Source organism: Falco punctatus (genome assembly GCF_963210335.1).
Source record: "Falco punctatus genome assembly, chromosome: 11".
NCBI lineage: Eukaryota > Metazoa > Chordata > Aves > Falconiformes > Falconidae > Falco > Falco punctatus.
The window spans coordinates 26,462,573-26,476,084 of record NC_137591.1 but is presented as its reverse complement, the minus strand read 5'-3'; the positions used below and the strand labels follow the sequence as shown (position 1 = coordinate 26,476,084).

General features: G+C 42.9%; 1 protein-coding gene across 1 annotated transcript in view; it reads right to left on the bottom strand.

The window, feature by feature from the left end:
* The window catches only part of NOTCH2 (notch receptor 2), an 87,283-nt gene that overhangs the window by 63,390 nt on the left and 10,381 nt on the right, over nt 1-13,512 (bottom strand). Inside the window, exons 3-4 of the mRNA XM_080407312.1 lie at nt 3,550-3,809; nt 2,526-2,861 (exon numbers count right to left, since the gene is read on the bottom strand). Of these exons, the coding sequence (XP_080263438.1) occupies nt 2,526-2,861; nt 3,550-3,809 (596 nt within the window). The remainder of the gene's footprint in view (nt 1-2,525; nt 2,862-3,549; nt 3,810-13,512) is intronic.

Below are 13,512 nucleotides of genomic sequence, written 5' to 3'. Positions count from 1 at the left end.
AAGCTCTCATTCTCATGTATCTGTATTTACAAAACCAGAAATTCACTCAAAAGCCAAGAAGAAAACATCTACAGGAAACAAGAACCCATTTCAGGGCCAATCCAGGAGTAACCCAATTATGTCTAAATTGCTGCTTGGGTACAGTCAGTTACTTCAAAGCACTTTCACATGTCACAAGATGCAAAATCATATAAAAAACCATTCCAGCAGTTCAAGATGTAACTGCCTCCTGTCTCTATGGCCATACCACTGAGCGACGGTGTCATCTTAAGGCAGTCCAGAAGGAAGGGCTAGAGCAATTCCATTTATAGTCACAGTATCATCGGCATTGCTCCGGTTCAGAGAGGGAGTCTTAAAGAGGAATTCCTAGTCCATGATCTTGGCATTCTCTTCCAGACGAGCAGGCCTTGTTCACATCTTCCCTGAGCATGACAGGCCTCCGTTTCTCTTCTCTTTCTATTGACCTCTCCTTCCCAGACAGAACCTTTTCTAACACTTTGGAAGTTTCACTCTCCATGCTCCACTAAGGGGTAAGGAAAGGCTGGGCGCCTTGCCTTTATCAAACAGCTTGATGTAAGCATTATGACCCCTCCAACCTCTCCCTTTTTTTTTTTTCTTTTTACTGTTTTTCAAATGACTAGTTTTAAAAATCAAGCTAGCAAAACAACACGGCCAACTTAAACAAATACAGGAAATACAGAAGTGAAGGCTCTGAAAGCCGCATTAACTCACCCCCACTATATGTGTTGTGTATCAAGTCCAAAAAAGCAGCTAATAATCCAAAACTTGTGTGAGCAGTGTAGGTGTATAACTGTTACTACAGTAACCTCATTTTCATTTCCTGACCATAGTTTAGCCAGCCCACATGCCTGTCTAAGGGAAAATGTGCTACTACCCAGTCTTGTACTCCTGTAAGAGAATCACGAAAGCAAACTGTCTTATCAGCTTTACAGGATCAAGTCCTTCAAGTTTCATCTTCCTCTCCCCCCCACCACACTGCTTCTGTGTGAGATCTTGAACTGCTTGAAGGGACTGGACAGATCTGACTAAGAAAATTTTGAGTTCCTGATCAAACCTGTTAATTCATAGGTACTTAGTTTACAATTTCATTTCAAAAAATGCGAAGTAGAAAAGCAATAAATTCCCTGAGAGCAACTGTTAGTTAAGATACAGCATTTCCAAAGACCCTTTCAAAGCACTGTTTCTTCAAGCAATGTTAGAAATGGTTGCTTTCACACAAAAATAAAAATTATACATCCTATTTTAAAATCAGCTTTCCCAAATTCTTCAAAGTCACATGCTTGCTCGGACACCCAAAAAGTTGTTCTGCAGGCACTAGATAACGTTGGCAATGTACATTTAAGGTCATTTGAGCCATGCTTCAAGACAAAGGTCTTCAAAAAGACAGCACTTTTCACAAGTTCAGTTCTACATGCTCTTTCTGTACATACCTGTGACTCCAGATGATCCCCATGAGAATGCAGTCACTGTACATTCATCCTAAACAGTATATGGCAGCTACATCTTTCACACAAATAACAAGAGAAACACTTAAGGGAAGAGAGTTTACTTTTCTAGATTACCACACACCAAGCGTTCATGTGCCAAACTGCAATACACTTAAGTAGGAAGTCTAGTCAAAAGCATTTCCAAACAATCAGTTTCCCATGGAGTTGAATTACTCAGTAAAAAAATACCAAGCCTCCAAAAAACCCTGATATGCCAAGATGACTATACTACTCTGTGGCCAGTCTGACAAGTGGATGGGGAGGAGCGGGACAGGATGAGACTACCAGGGTCCCAACCAGGTGGCATATGGTCATTTGTAGATGTGTGCCTTGGTGATGGGAGCCCAGCTTGACACACAAAACCAACACGGCCTGTGATCCCTCAATACGCACATCACCCCTGCTGTGGATGAACTCAGGGCAGCTAAGAGCATCAGAACATAAGCAAGCATAATTTATCTGGAGGTATTACAAGACAAAAAGGGTGTGGCGTGTTGGAAACAAACTCTCTTAAGATTTGGAGGAACCAGAGGATAAAAAGGAAGGGAATAGAATGTAGTATGTTTTAGGGACTGAGAAGAGTGGCAAGGAGAAAGACACACATTCATCTTCATCCAAGCACTGAAGTTAACTGTGGCCTTTACCAGCACAAACCTACATATTTGTAGCGGTTTATGTTCATGGAAGTTCACATTCCAAATCGGCATTGGGAGACACCACCCTAATCTCCTTGAATCTACGTCACAGTTTATCGTATTTGATTCTCTGCCTCTAACTGGGCTCTGCAGAAATCTGTCATTTCTAGCCTTCTTCCTTTTTCTTCCTTCCTTATTAAGAAATCCTGACACTCAGAAACTAATGTCCTAGCAGAGCTTCCTGCCTTGCTGAGATTTCTACCTCCAACCTTACATTACACGAGTATCACACAGAAACTCCAAGAGAAGTTTTTAGAAGAACAGACAGGAATGCAGTGACAAGACTAGAAAACCGAGCACTTCAAAAAGCAACATCATTTACCTGGCAGACAGTTGCACTCAAAGGTGAAGTCACTTGTTTGATGACAAGTTCCTCCATTCATACAGGGTGATGGGGAACACGGCACATATACGCTCTCACAGCGATGCCCTGTATAGCCCGGCTTGCACTGACATCGGTATGAACCAGGCAAATTGACACAGGTCCCACCATGCTGACAAAGGCCTGGTGTGGCACATTCATTCACATCTATCTCACACCTCTGGCCAGTGTAGCCAGAGAGACAGACACAGGAGAACTTATTTCCAGATACAGTACATGTACTTCCATTGGCACAAGGTTGAGAGGTACAGGCATCAATCCACTGGCAATCCTTTCCTGTAGGATTAAGACAGAGCACTCCATTAATAGTAAGTTATTTCTATGGGAAAAAAAGAGTATTTCCTTCACACTTCCTCAAAATTATTCGTGTACTAAATCTTAAAATTATTACAGGAAAATTTGTATCTGCATTTTACAATATTATATTTAAAACTAAAATCAATTTGTGGTTACAAAGTCATTTTATTTACAGGGTAGTAGCAAGATACAGAATGTTGTAGCTTATAAAAATAACCTATGACCTGAAATCATACTACACGCTGACAGTCGCTCTTCTTCTACATCCCTTTCAAGAATTAAAGGAGTGAGTTTTCATGCTCCCCCTCAGGCACCCAATTATAGTTTTCCCATTGAAAGATTCTGGTGGCCAAATTTACTTCATTTTTTCTAAAAGGCAGACGCTGAATTCAAAGTCTACCAGTCGCTCCAGACCAGCTTCTGCACTCAGTTTTCCCACGTGGGCACCCCCACAAGAGCTAAATATCTTTCTGCTTATGTGTAAAGGGTAGAGAGCCTGATTCCCTACCCCCCTTTCCTTTTTTTGGTCATGAAGTCATTTAGACTTCTTCTCATTTCCTGTGCTGGAGCTAGTAAATTTGAGAGCACATTGTGACTGTCCTGAAACATTCCAGGATGAAGTAATTCCCAAAAGAGGGAGTCTGGAGGTACAAACACAGAACCCTACCTGTGTAACCTGGAGGGCAGACACACTCGTACGTTTCCTGGCTGTGGGGATGACAAGTCCCTCCGTTCAGGCAGGGCTGGGACACGTAGCAGAGGTGCGATTCGGAGTACTGGCAATCCTCTCCCGTGAACCCTGGAGCACACCTGCAGGTAGCCTTTCCTATCAGAGACGTAGTTTCACAAGTTCCCCCGTTCTTACAGGTATTGCTTTCACAGGGGTTTCTGTACTGACAGTAGTCTCCAAGAAAGCCTTCTCGACACCTGCAACAGAGAAGGAATTAATTGTGGCACATTCACTGAAGTCTTGCTGTCCTGGGAAGATACCAGGAATGAAACCCCATGACCACTGAAAGTCTTGGAACTTGCTGAAATCCATGGTAACATTAACAGACCTAAATGCTAACGTCATGGATGTAACAAGGCCCTCCTCTGGGACTGTCCCAAATGAGACCACTGAAAACTTAAGTTCAAATTGTGAAATCGTTCATTACAAAATAAATAAATACTGCATACAATGAGCATTACATCAAATGCAGGACCTTACTCTTGCACTTCCCTTTGAAACTTCAGTAAAAGCTTAAGTGTTAAAGAACTGCTGAGTAACAATTAATTCCTTGCACCTACTCCCATTCTAATAAGCATCCTTTTGTAGAAGAAAACCAAGCAGTTTTCAGAAATAGGTATTAACACCAGGTACTATCCATCTCCCGAAAGATTTATAAACTTTGGACACATGCAGCGTCTGATGGCCTGAAAATCCATAGCAGATCTTTCTCCGCAACACTCCCGTGAGACAGGAATATACTGTTATCCTCATGTTGATAAGTGCATCTGGGACTGTGACATGCTGAAGCCTGCACTCAACTAGCAACACAAGCACTGAAGTCAGGTCTCCCACGCCCCTGGCTAGCACCCTAACGACAAGGTCACTGTTCCTCCATCTCCCACAGAAAAATGAGTACACATACACTATCTACAACCAGGGTAATATTTTATACAAAGATCTGTGATTGCAGAATAATTGCAGTTATTTCTCTCTAACCTAAACTTATGTCAATACAGTCTGACTACACTTGTCAGCTGTAATCCATCTTTTAACTGGCCTTTGTACTACAAATTTTCCACTTAACTTCTAGTGATACAGGACCCAGACAAGCAAGCCTGTAAGCCCCCTCTTTGTGTCACCCACAGTTCCATTTGCTTCTTTCAGGTAGCAGAAAGTTGCAAGAGTACATGCTGGATAAAAATAACACCCAACATACAGAACAGGACTGTCCACTTGCAGTTTTTTCTATAGTACACAGCTGCATGCTTTAACTGATAAGTAACCCAAGACATACACAGCCTGGGAGAACGTGTATTTCACTGTAAAAAATTCAGAGGTGAACATTAGATACGCTTTGTTCCAGAACAGGATAGGTACAATTATTAAATCAATGAATTACACAAATCCAAAAGGGAGGAAATTCCAGCTGCAAGAAACACACAGTCTCTAGTCAGCTTCCATAAAGAATGTAACAGTAAAGAGACTGCCTTTTACTTATGCACATAGAAGTGTACAGTAGATTAAAAAAATCCAGTTTAAAAATAAAAGAATGGGCATGAAGCTGTTTTAAACAGAATACTACAGGGATCTGCCTCTGTTCCTATGCTACTCAACACCTGACAATCTCAAAGGTCTTTTCCAGCCTAAAATGATTCTACGAATAAAACTGAGAACATCAATGCTGGTCAAACACATAGGCAAGAGAGAAAAGTTCTCGATAGAGGGTAGTAAGCTGAAATGCTTAACAAGGCAATCAGCACACAAAGGGCACTTAGCACTGCGAAGTCCTACATCTAGCAACAAAACATACACAGCACCCTCCCCACAACAGGAGGTTGAGCTGGGAAAGCCAGACTTGCTCCAGGGGTTCCTAGCGGTCAGCTGAACGTGAATTGTTAGTGCAGCAGCTTGGCCAGGAATACTTTAGCTGTACAAACAGCAAATATCAAGTAGTAGTAAACGAGATTACACTACACCTGGTACTTGCATGGCACCACCACTAGCAGACCACTGCGTCAGTTTTGGTGTCTGCTCTTTAAGAAGGAAAAGCTGAAATGAGTTCAAAGAAGCCAACCATAATGATTAATAGAACACTCTTGACACAATGAAAAGCTCAGGTGGCTCAGTCTGTTTATCGAAGGGAAAAAGAGAAGGTGGTAGTTAATCAAAATCTCCAAATACCCACAAAGAAACTCAGATTTAACAATAATTTCCCATCTAGAAGGTACAGAGATAACAGAACTGAGCAGTTAAAAGTTCAAGCTAGATAAATTTAATTAGAAATAACGTAGCATCTTTTATCTTCAGACATGAACTTATATACAGTCTTTCAGCAGCGGAGAGAAACAACTGGAACAACACATTTAAGGCTGTAGTGGAATTTCTCCATCACTCCTGCTTGTTTAAAAGAACACCAGGATTGGCTGTTTCAGGAAGAGTATGCACGCTAGTTCAAACAGAGCTATTCAGAGAGGTTATTATCCGAGTTACGCAAGGGGTCATTACTAGATGACCACAACTGTTTTTTCTCATGTTAGAATTTATTAACTAGCTTTAGCCATATGTCTAAAGCAGAGAAGTCATATAATAGATGTGCATAATCGTAATTTACCATTCCCCACACCCAAATTAGGCTCCTTTCACCATACCTTAATACTTTCAACTTCGTACCCAGGAACAGACATGAAAGAAGTTTTTGCAGGGCAAGGCAGGATTAATAAAGTTACAGAAAGCAAATCCTGAGACAATACCATTCGCAGAATATCCTCTGCCTCTTGTGCCATCCTTGGTGTAACAGCCAAAGGCTGTCAGGCAGCGTGAGCTGCTGCCATGTCACACGAGAGGCAGATGTGGGGCATCCCGGGCCAAAGCCACTGTAGTTCTATAGGCTTCCTTTAACGTCCCAAATTCCCCACACACCCCCCCTTGATACAGGTTAGAAATCAGTCTAGAAATCAGTCCAAACGCCAGCGGGCTATAGCACAGCTCTGCAGGAGCTCGATCACAGAGAAATCTGGCACCCAGCAAAGACAGCTGTGCCAGAAGCCAGAGCACTGCTCGACTCCCACGGCATTCAAGCCTGCACACGGTGCACTGGCTAGCTCTGCTCCGAGACCGTCTGGATAACTACGCTTAAATCATGTTTCTGGACATCTATATGCGGCTGATGAATGTGTACAGTCAAACTGAACTTCAGTCCCAAAAGCTTGCAATATTTCATTATAGGGGTTTCTTCTAGTTTCACCACCACCGTTGATGGGGGGGTTTTGGGCAGCTCAGCTGTGTCAGCAGTACACCACGCTCCTCAGACTAACAGCAGCAGGCACGGGCCATGCACTTGTAATTCTCTTTATTGGGAAAGAACGAGCAACAAACCAGAACTTCGCAGAACCCCATCCAGGGCACCTCATCCAGCAAAGAAGAGGTCCTCCAACACCATCCACCACTCCAACAAATACAAAATAAACCCAAACACCTTTAAAAGGTAAGTCCTAAGGTGTTTTTGCATTGAAAGGCTATAAAACAAACAAGAAAGTCGAGGAACATCTCATGGTTTGTCCACAAGCAAAAGAAACCACTAAAATATGGCTTCTCTCCCACTCACCCAACACTCGGGGATACTGGAAGGGGCATTTAACTGTTACCCCTAGGTGACAGGGAGCCTAAGCACCGATTAGGAGCACTGCTGGTTATGATTTAAAAGGAAAGCAAAGATGTGTGCTCTAAGACAACACAACCATCACCCACAACTGGTCCAGCATTTTGTACACAAGTTTTCTGGTGCAAAGTTGAAGAGCGCTCCAAGACCAGGCTTGTTCTGCTATCTTCTGAGGCTAATCAGAAAAACACAAGGGAGCACTCCAGCAGGGAACAGCAAAAGCTCTTTTAACTTCAGCTCCTTATATTTGGAAGGACAAAGCCTTACAGAATATGCCAGAGGGAACAGGCCTGCCTGTGGGAAGATGGTAGATGAGGTAAACATAGCCCTTATACCCACCATTTTGTTCTCCTCCAGAGAAAAGCTTGGTCACACAGTTATGCAATTTTTTCCCTCCAGCAATTCAGTGCAATCCTTTTTTAATGTTAAAGAACAAAAAACCTACAGTCTAGATTTTTCAACCATGTCTCCTGTCATCAACATTTCTAGGCACAAATACTAGCAATTTAGTTCTAAATGTTGGTGTAGACAAAACTGCAAATATTTGCCCCGATTCATGTTGGGCACCACATTTTTTCTCTAAAAATAGAGGCAAACAGTGAAAAAGCAGGGTCCAAGTCCAGATTTCTTTAAAGGGTATGATTATCCTCCACAGAAACTCCAGCTTCCCACCACCCCTGCTCCACTCTCATCCCAACCTACTCTTTCAAGTTCTCTTTAGGAGGGGGGGGAAAAAAAAAAAAAAAAAAAAAAAAGGCAAGTCACTTGTCTACAGAACAGCTTAAAATTTAGCAGCTTGTGTCAGCTCCAAATGACATGCTCAGAACAGCAAACCAAATCTTTTCCAAATAAAAGCCACTGTTTCTCCTCAGTTTTCCATCTAACACTCAGAAACAGAAACAGGAAGACAAAGTTTGTTCTGGTGCTTTCTGGAAGCACATGAGGTCTCTCAACCTACTTCAACAGGAATTTAATCTTTTAAGAACAAATTTCACATACAACTTTATTCAAATCATGATTTCTGAAAACTAGAGAGTTTGAAATGGGAAAATGTCCTGTGGGCTGCATCAGCTATGCAGCTGCTTCTAATTAAAGCTTCTCCTTTACTCTCTCTGGGCTGCTTTCCAGCACAAATACTTTAGAGCTCAGCCCATTATTTTTTTTTTCCCTCCTCCTTTTCAGCTCCAGCCTGCATTTGCTTTAGCTCAGGCTCTCATGGAGCTAAACAAGAGATGTAAAAACAAAACGAAGGTATTTATCCAAATTTGAAGTATCCACAAATCCGCAGAGCTGCATTCACTCTAACAACAACCCAATGCTACGAAGTGAAAGTGGAAGACTCACAAAAGCTGCATTTTTGGTTCTTCTGCCACAAAACTAGATTGAAGTTACTTAGCTCTTTCTTGCTTTCAAAAGACTTCTGGAATATGTCTAGTCTGGTGGAAAAAACTCCTCATCTGCCGTACTATATTTGCTTGGGCACATTCATAGGACAGTTTCTTCAAATGCACCTTATAGACTGTTTTAACCAGTCTTCCAGATGTTTGATTTTCATGGGAGTTTCCTATTCAGGCCCAGTGATATCATCTGGAGATGCACAGAAGGAAGCAGATGGTTTTAATTTAAAACACGAAGGGAAGAATTTCATAGTAGTCTTGCTTCTGCCCCCCTCAACCCAACACTCCCCTCACTTTGATTGGAAGATGCTTCAACAGGGGGGATGCAGTCTGATGACTAACATGAGAAGGGCCTCGGCTATTTTGCTGCAGATTTTAACCAGACTTCCCCCTGGCTCCCGGGTTCTGACTCCCACACCTACACCTCCTCTCAGGAGGGAGAACAGGATTCTCTGGTTAGCTTTACAAATGCTCCTTCCCATGTCTCAAGGCTCCCTTTATGCGTCATACTTTGAAAGCAAACGATGGGATGGGACGGCCTCTCTGTTCTGCATTTAAAGCAGTACACAGCTATTGTTTCTCGTCCACGGAAAGCGCTTCTGCAGTGTACCGCTCCACAGTACGCCAAGGAGTAACAGCAACTGAAGTCTGAACGGGCAAGGTTTAGTTCAGCTTTTTCTGACCATCAGAGCTCTGAACAGCTTTTAATCTGCACAGGTAAATCACAATAGAAAAATTTGACCAAGTGACTCAAATCACTACTCTGTTCCCAGATTTGAAGCTAAAAGTGTGTGTACTCTCCCCTTTTTCCTCTACTCTGGTCTCAAGGGTCTCTAACTTCTGGAAGGAGACAGAAGGAAACAGGAAAGGGCAGCCCATTCTCAGAAAGGGACAACTTTCCTACTTCTGCATTTAGCCTCTTCTGGAAAACTCTCAGACCTCATCCTGCTATGAAGTCTCCTATGGGTATTCCCCATTCACTGGTCTAGGAGTGATTAGTTTCTCAAGACAACCTAAGAAGATAATCTGCTGCAGTCTCAGAAGCAGCTCTGTAGTCCAGGATCTTGCCTTCCCCAGAAGTCCAGCTGGAAAGGCGGGTAGGTAAGAAACCTGGCAAGAGTGTTGGAGTTACTGGGGGTCAGATTTGGGACAGAAGCCCCTTACTGCTGTGCCATTGCTGCTTGGAGTTTAAGCATGCTTTGAGGTCCTGCTGTTGCCACTCTGCAGAAAAGTAAAAACTGCACCACACAATGAAAAAGCACAGACAAACTTCTACACACGGTGAGAAAAAACACTGCTCGCTGAAGAGGCGCAGAAGCACACAAAGCTACACAAACCCTGACAGCTTCAGACATGAAAGGATGTGCTGAAGGAGACTGTCCTTTAGGCATCAGCCTACTTCAGCCGTCTCCCCATCTGACTAAGCACAGCAAAAGGGCCACAGTTGCTCCTGCACTTTTGGGTTGGTTGGTTTGGTTTTTTTAACCACCAGGACCGGACAAAAGACATTAGCATTAAAGCAGTACTTTGGTTCATACAGAGGTGCTGACAACGCTTCTGGACATACAATACGCAGCAGTCCCAAGGCCAAAACTCCAACCTTAAAAGCCTATGAAGCATGAGAAGTAGCAAGGCTCAGTTTCCTCCCTAAACACTGGCGCACCCCAAGCCCAACTTTCTTCCTTCTCACTTCTGCTTCTCTCCCTGGCACAGTCTTGCTTCTGTTCCCCGTCACTGGGGCACAGGGGAGGGAAGGTGGGAGAGGCCACAGCTGCCAACCATGGGGAATCCAGCTACGATAGTCCCTGCTCAGGGCCCTGCCCCATTCCCAGCACAGAGGGACTGCCCAGTCCTGCATCCACCTGCAGCCGAGCAGACTCTCATGCTCAGAAAACAGCGGGCAGCGCTGCCAAAATCTCTGCTCTGCTTGTCCTTGAAACAGCTCCCTGTACCGACACCTTCTCATCCTGCCTGCAACTGCAGAAATACTGTAACTTAGCAGTATTAGCCTTCAGACTCTTCCTACTGCTGCTTTCCCAGCCACCCAGCAGCAGGCAGATGAGAAAGGGTTTTCCTGGGATGTTCGCAATTAGCATTAAGCAACGAACAGTCGCTTAAACTGCTTCTCTGCCAGGTACGACAGCATGCAAGAAGGCTCCTTCATGCTTAACACCTCAATGTGCAAATAGGCTGCCTGGAGGTGCTTTGGTGGGGGGACCCCACAGCAACAAAATACCACCACGGTGCAACAACACAGAGCCAAACCCCAAACTGAAACTGCCTTTTGTCAAAAAGCTTGGAAGGACGGGCCCCTTGGTACCACTGCTGCAGATACAGCCATATTCCTCAGAACAAGGTCTGTGCCCCTCACCACGCTAGTCACCAAATGGATATAGAAAGATCACTCAAACAAAAATTCTGACCTTGAAAGATGCAAACACAGGAATGTGTAATTTTCTAAATATAAAATCAAGGTCAAAGGTGGTCAGGAATTCTATCAAGCAGTGCCACAAAATGACAGCCACGGGCCAGCAGCGTCACCAGGGGAACGGAGCTACTTAAAGGGCGCTCGCAAGAACAATCTGATAAAGATTCAACTCAGATTTCCTTACAAGGGTCACAATCGCTGTTCCCATAACAGAAGCCAGATGCACCATAATAAAGATTTCTTAGCAGAAAACTAGCTTTCGCTTTTAATGCAGTACATTCTACAGAATTTTCTGACACAGAAAGCTGTTTCAGCACCAAGCTGTCACTTTCTGCTTTGCCAAGTACCTAGACTAGATGTTTTGCTTATCAGTGCTTACGTTACTCATGTCTTACTCATCGCATCTGATCACCTCTGATGCAGGTTCTCCCTCCGTGGTTCACTTGTTTCTTACCGACAGCAAGATTAACTAGACAGACTGGCCACACACTAGAACAAACAACTTGGCTGAGAGGAGCTGCAGAAAGAGGAAGAGCGCCTGTTATAATAACTTATTGCCCAGCAGAGGAAGTACTGCAGATAACTTGAAAAAAGTGGAAGGGGTGGAGATTCAGCTAATCAGTGAGTGATCCTGCAGAGCTAGAAGCCAAGCCACTTGCTTTACTAATAAGCTCAGTTTCCTGAAGAGAATATTTCTACTCTTACAGCCATCAAAAATTCAGACAGGCATCTAGGTTACTACACCAGATATAAAGTTCCCCCTGTTCAGAGTTCCTCATAGTGCAGGAAAGAAAAAGAAAAAAAAAAAAAACCAACACTTAAAACCAAAACAGGATGCTAAGAATCAGCCTGCTAAAGGTAGAGTCTCCACAACTGAGGGGTTTTTTTTGCTATTTTTTCCTTACTTTCTGCAAAAATAGGAGTTCTTGAGCCAGAATTAGGGAACAGACATGTACTAATCTCTGTATGGAGGCTTCTGTTAGCCTTTCCAATTACTCTGGCACCTGCAAAGGGACTGAGCTGGTACCTGAAGGAGGGGTTGGCTTAAGACCTGCAAGAAGACTGCACAAAAAGGAAGAAGGCAACATTAGAATTATAAATAACTCTCTGCACTACTAAAAAAAAAGTGGTCAAAGCTGCCACTCTGATAAGGGAAATGTGTTAAGATCTGGACTGCACTACAAATACTGAACGGAAGTTAAATCAGATGAAGTAACTGAACAATTTTGTAACAGAAGAAAAATATTAGAAGTCTAAGACGTGGTTAAGAGGAACATGCAAGCTGGAGAAAATGTCCTTAGGAAGGCACAAGCAGCACCAACATCGGTCTTATTACCTCCTAACATCACAAAATTTCTTGTTCTAAAATATAGGTGAAAAGCAGGAAAGTTGCAGCTTTCTTTTCAGAAGGGCAGCTCATTTGTGTGGACAGCAATATAAAGCTATGGAAAGTAAAAAACTAGGAAGGAGTTTCTAAAAAACAACAGGGAATAACAAGTTACATTATTTGTCTTCATGGCCCCTCTGCACATCAGGTATTGATTTGAAACTGAGAAGAACCTCAAATTAGATTATGATTTCCCCTTTGTATGCCACAGGTGCAATTTAAGTATAACCAGTTTTAGGTACCACATTGATAGAAAGAACTAAAGGTTGTGGCAAGCGAAGACAGCTGTGCAGAAAAGGGTGAAGAGTGGAGCTGCGTGTTAGCCAAGCTAAATCACAAGACAAAACTCACTAATAATTGAAGAACGTAAGCATTAAGAAAAGAGGGATTTAGCATGCTAGAAAATGGGACAACTTGCACTGATGAAGTAATCAAGGTTTAGAAAATAATCCGTTTACTGCAGATATAGTAAATTAAGCCTGCTGAACAAGGAGGATTTCTCTTCCTGTAAAATATCACTTAATCTAAAAAAACTCTAAATACTGCAGTTTGAAAGGTGAATTGCATTTAAATAGATGTGATATCATTCTCCAGACACCACGCACTCTGCCAAAGTTCCTGCTGATCAGCTTTCCATGCAGCAGCAAAGTGAAGGCACCATTGAACATGGGTGTCAACATTTACCAAAATCAGTTACACAATAAAGACAAATGTGGATGTTTGTTTGGGTGGTTTTTGTTAAGTTTGTTTTTGCAACTTCCACATACTAGTTGCTCTTCAGCATGCAGAAGGGAACTGGCACACTTCAGAGAGCACATTAGTTTTGAAAAACCTCATGAAAATATTCAAATTAGGGCTGAAGCTCTACAAAGTGAGCTATTAGATGGAGAGCAAGTTCCAGCCTAACTTGTGAGCCTGGAAGCAAGGTACTGGGTTGACCTCTACGATCGCTTTGGCAATCTTTCCTAACCTAATGCAAAGAAATCAAGCTGACAAGATCCAAACCCAAAAATTCTAAGAAGAAATCCATATTTCTTACGTTACAAAA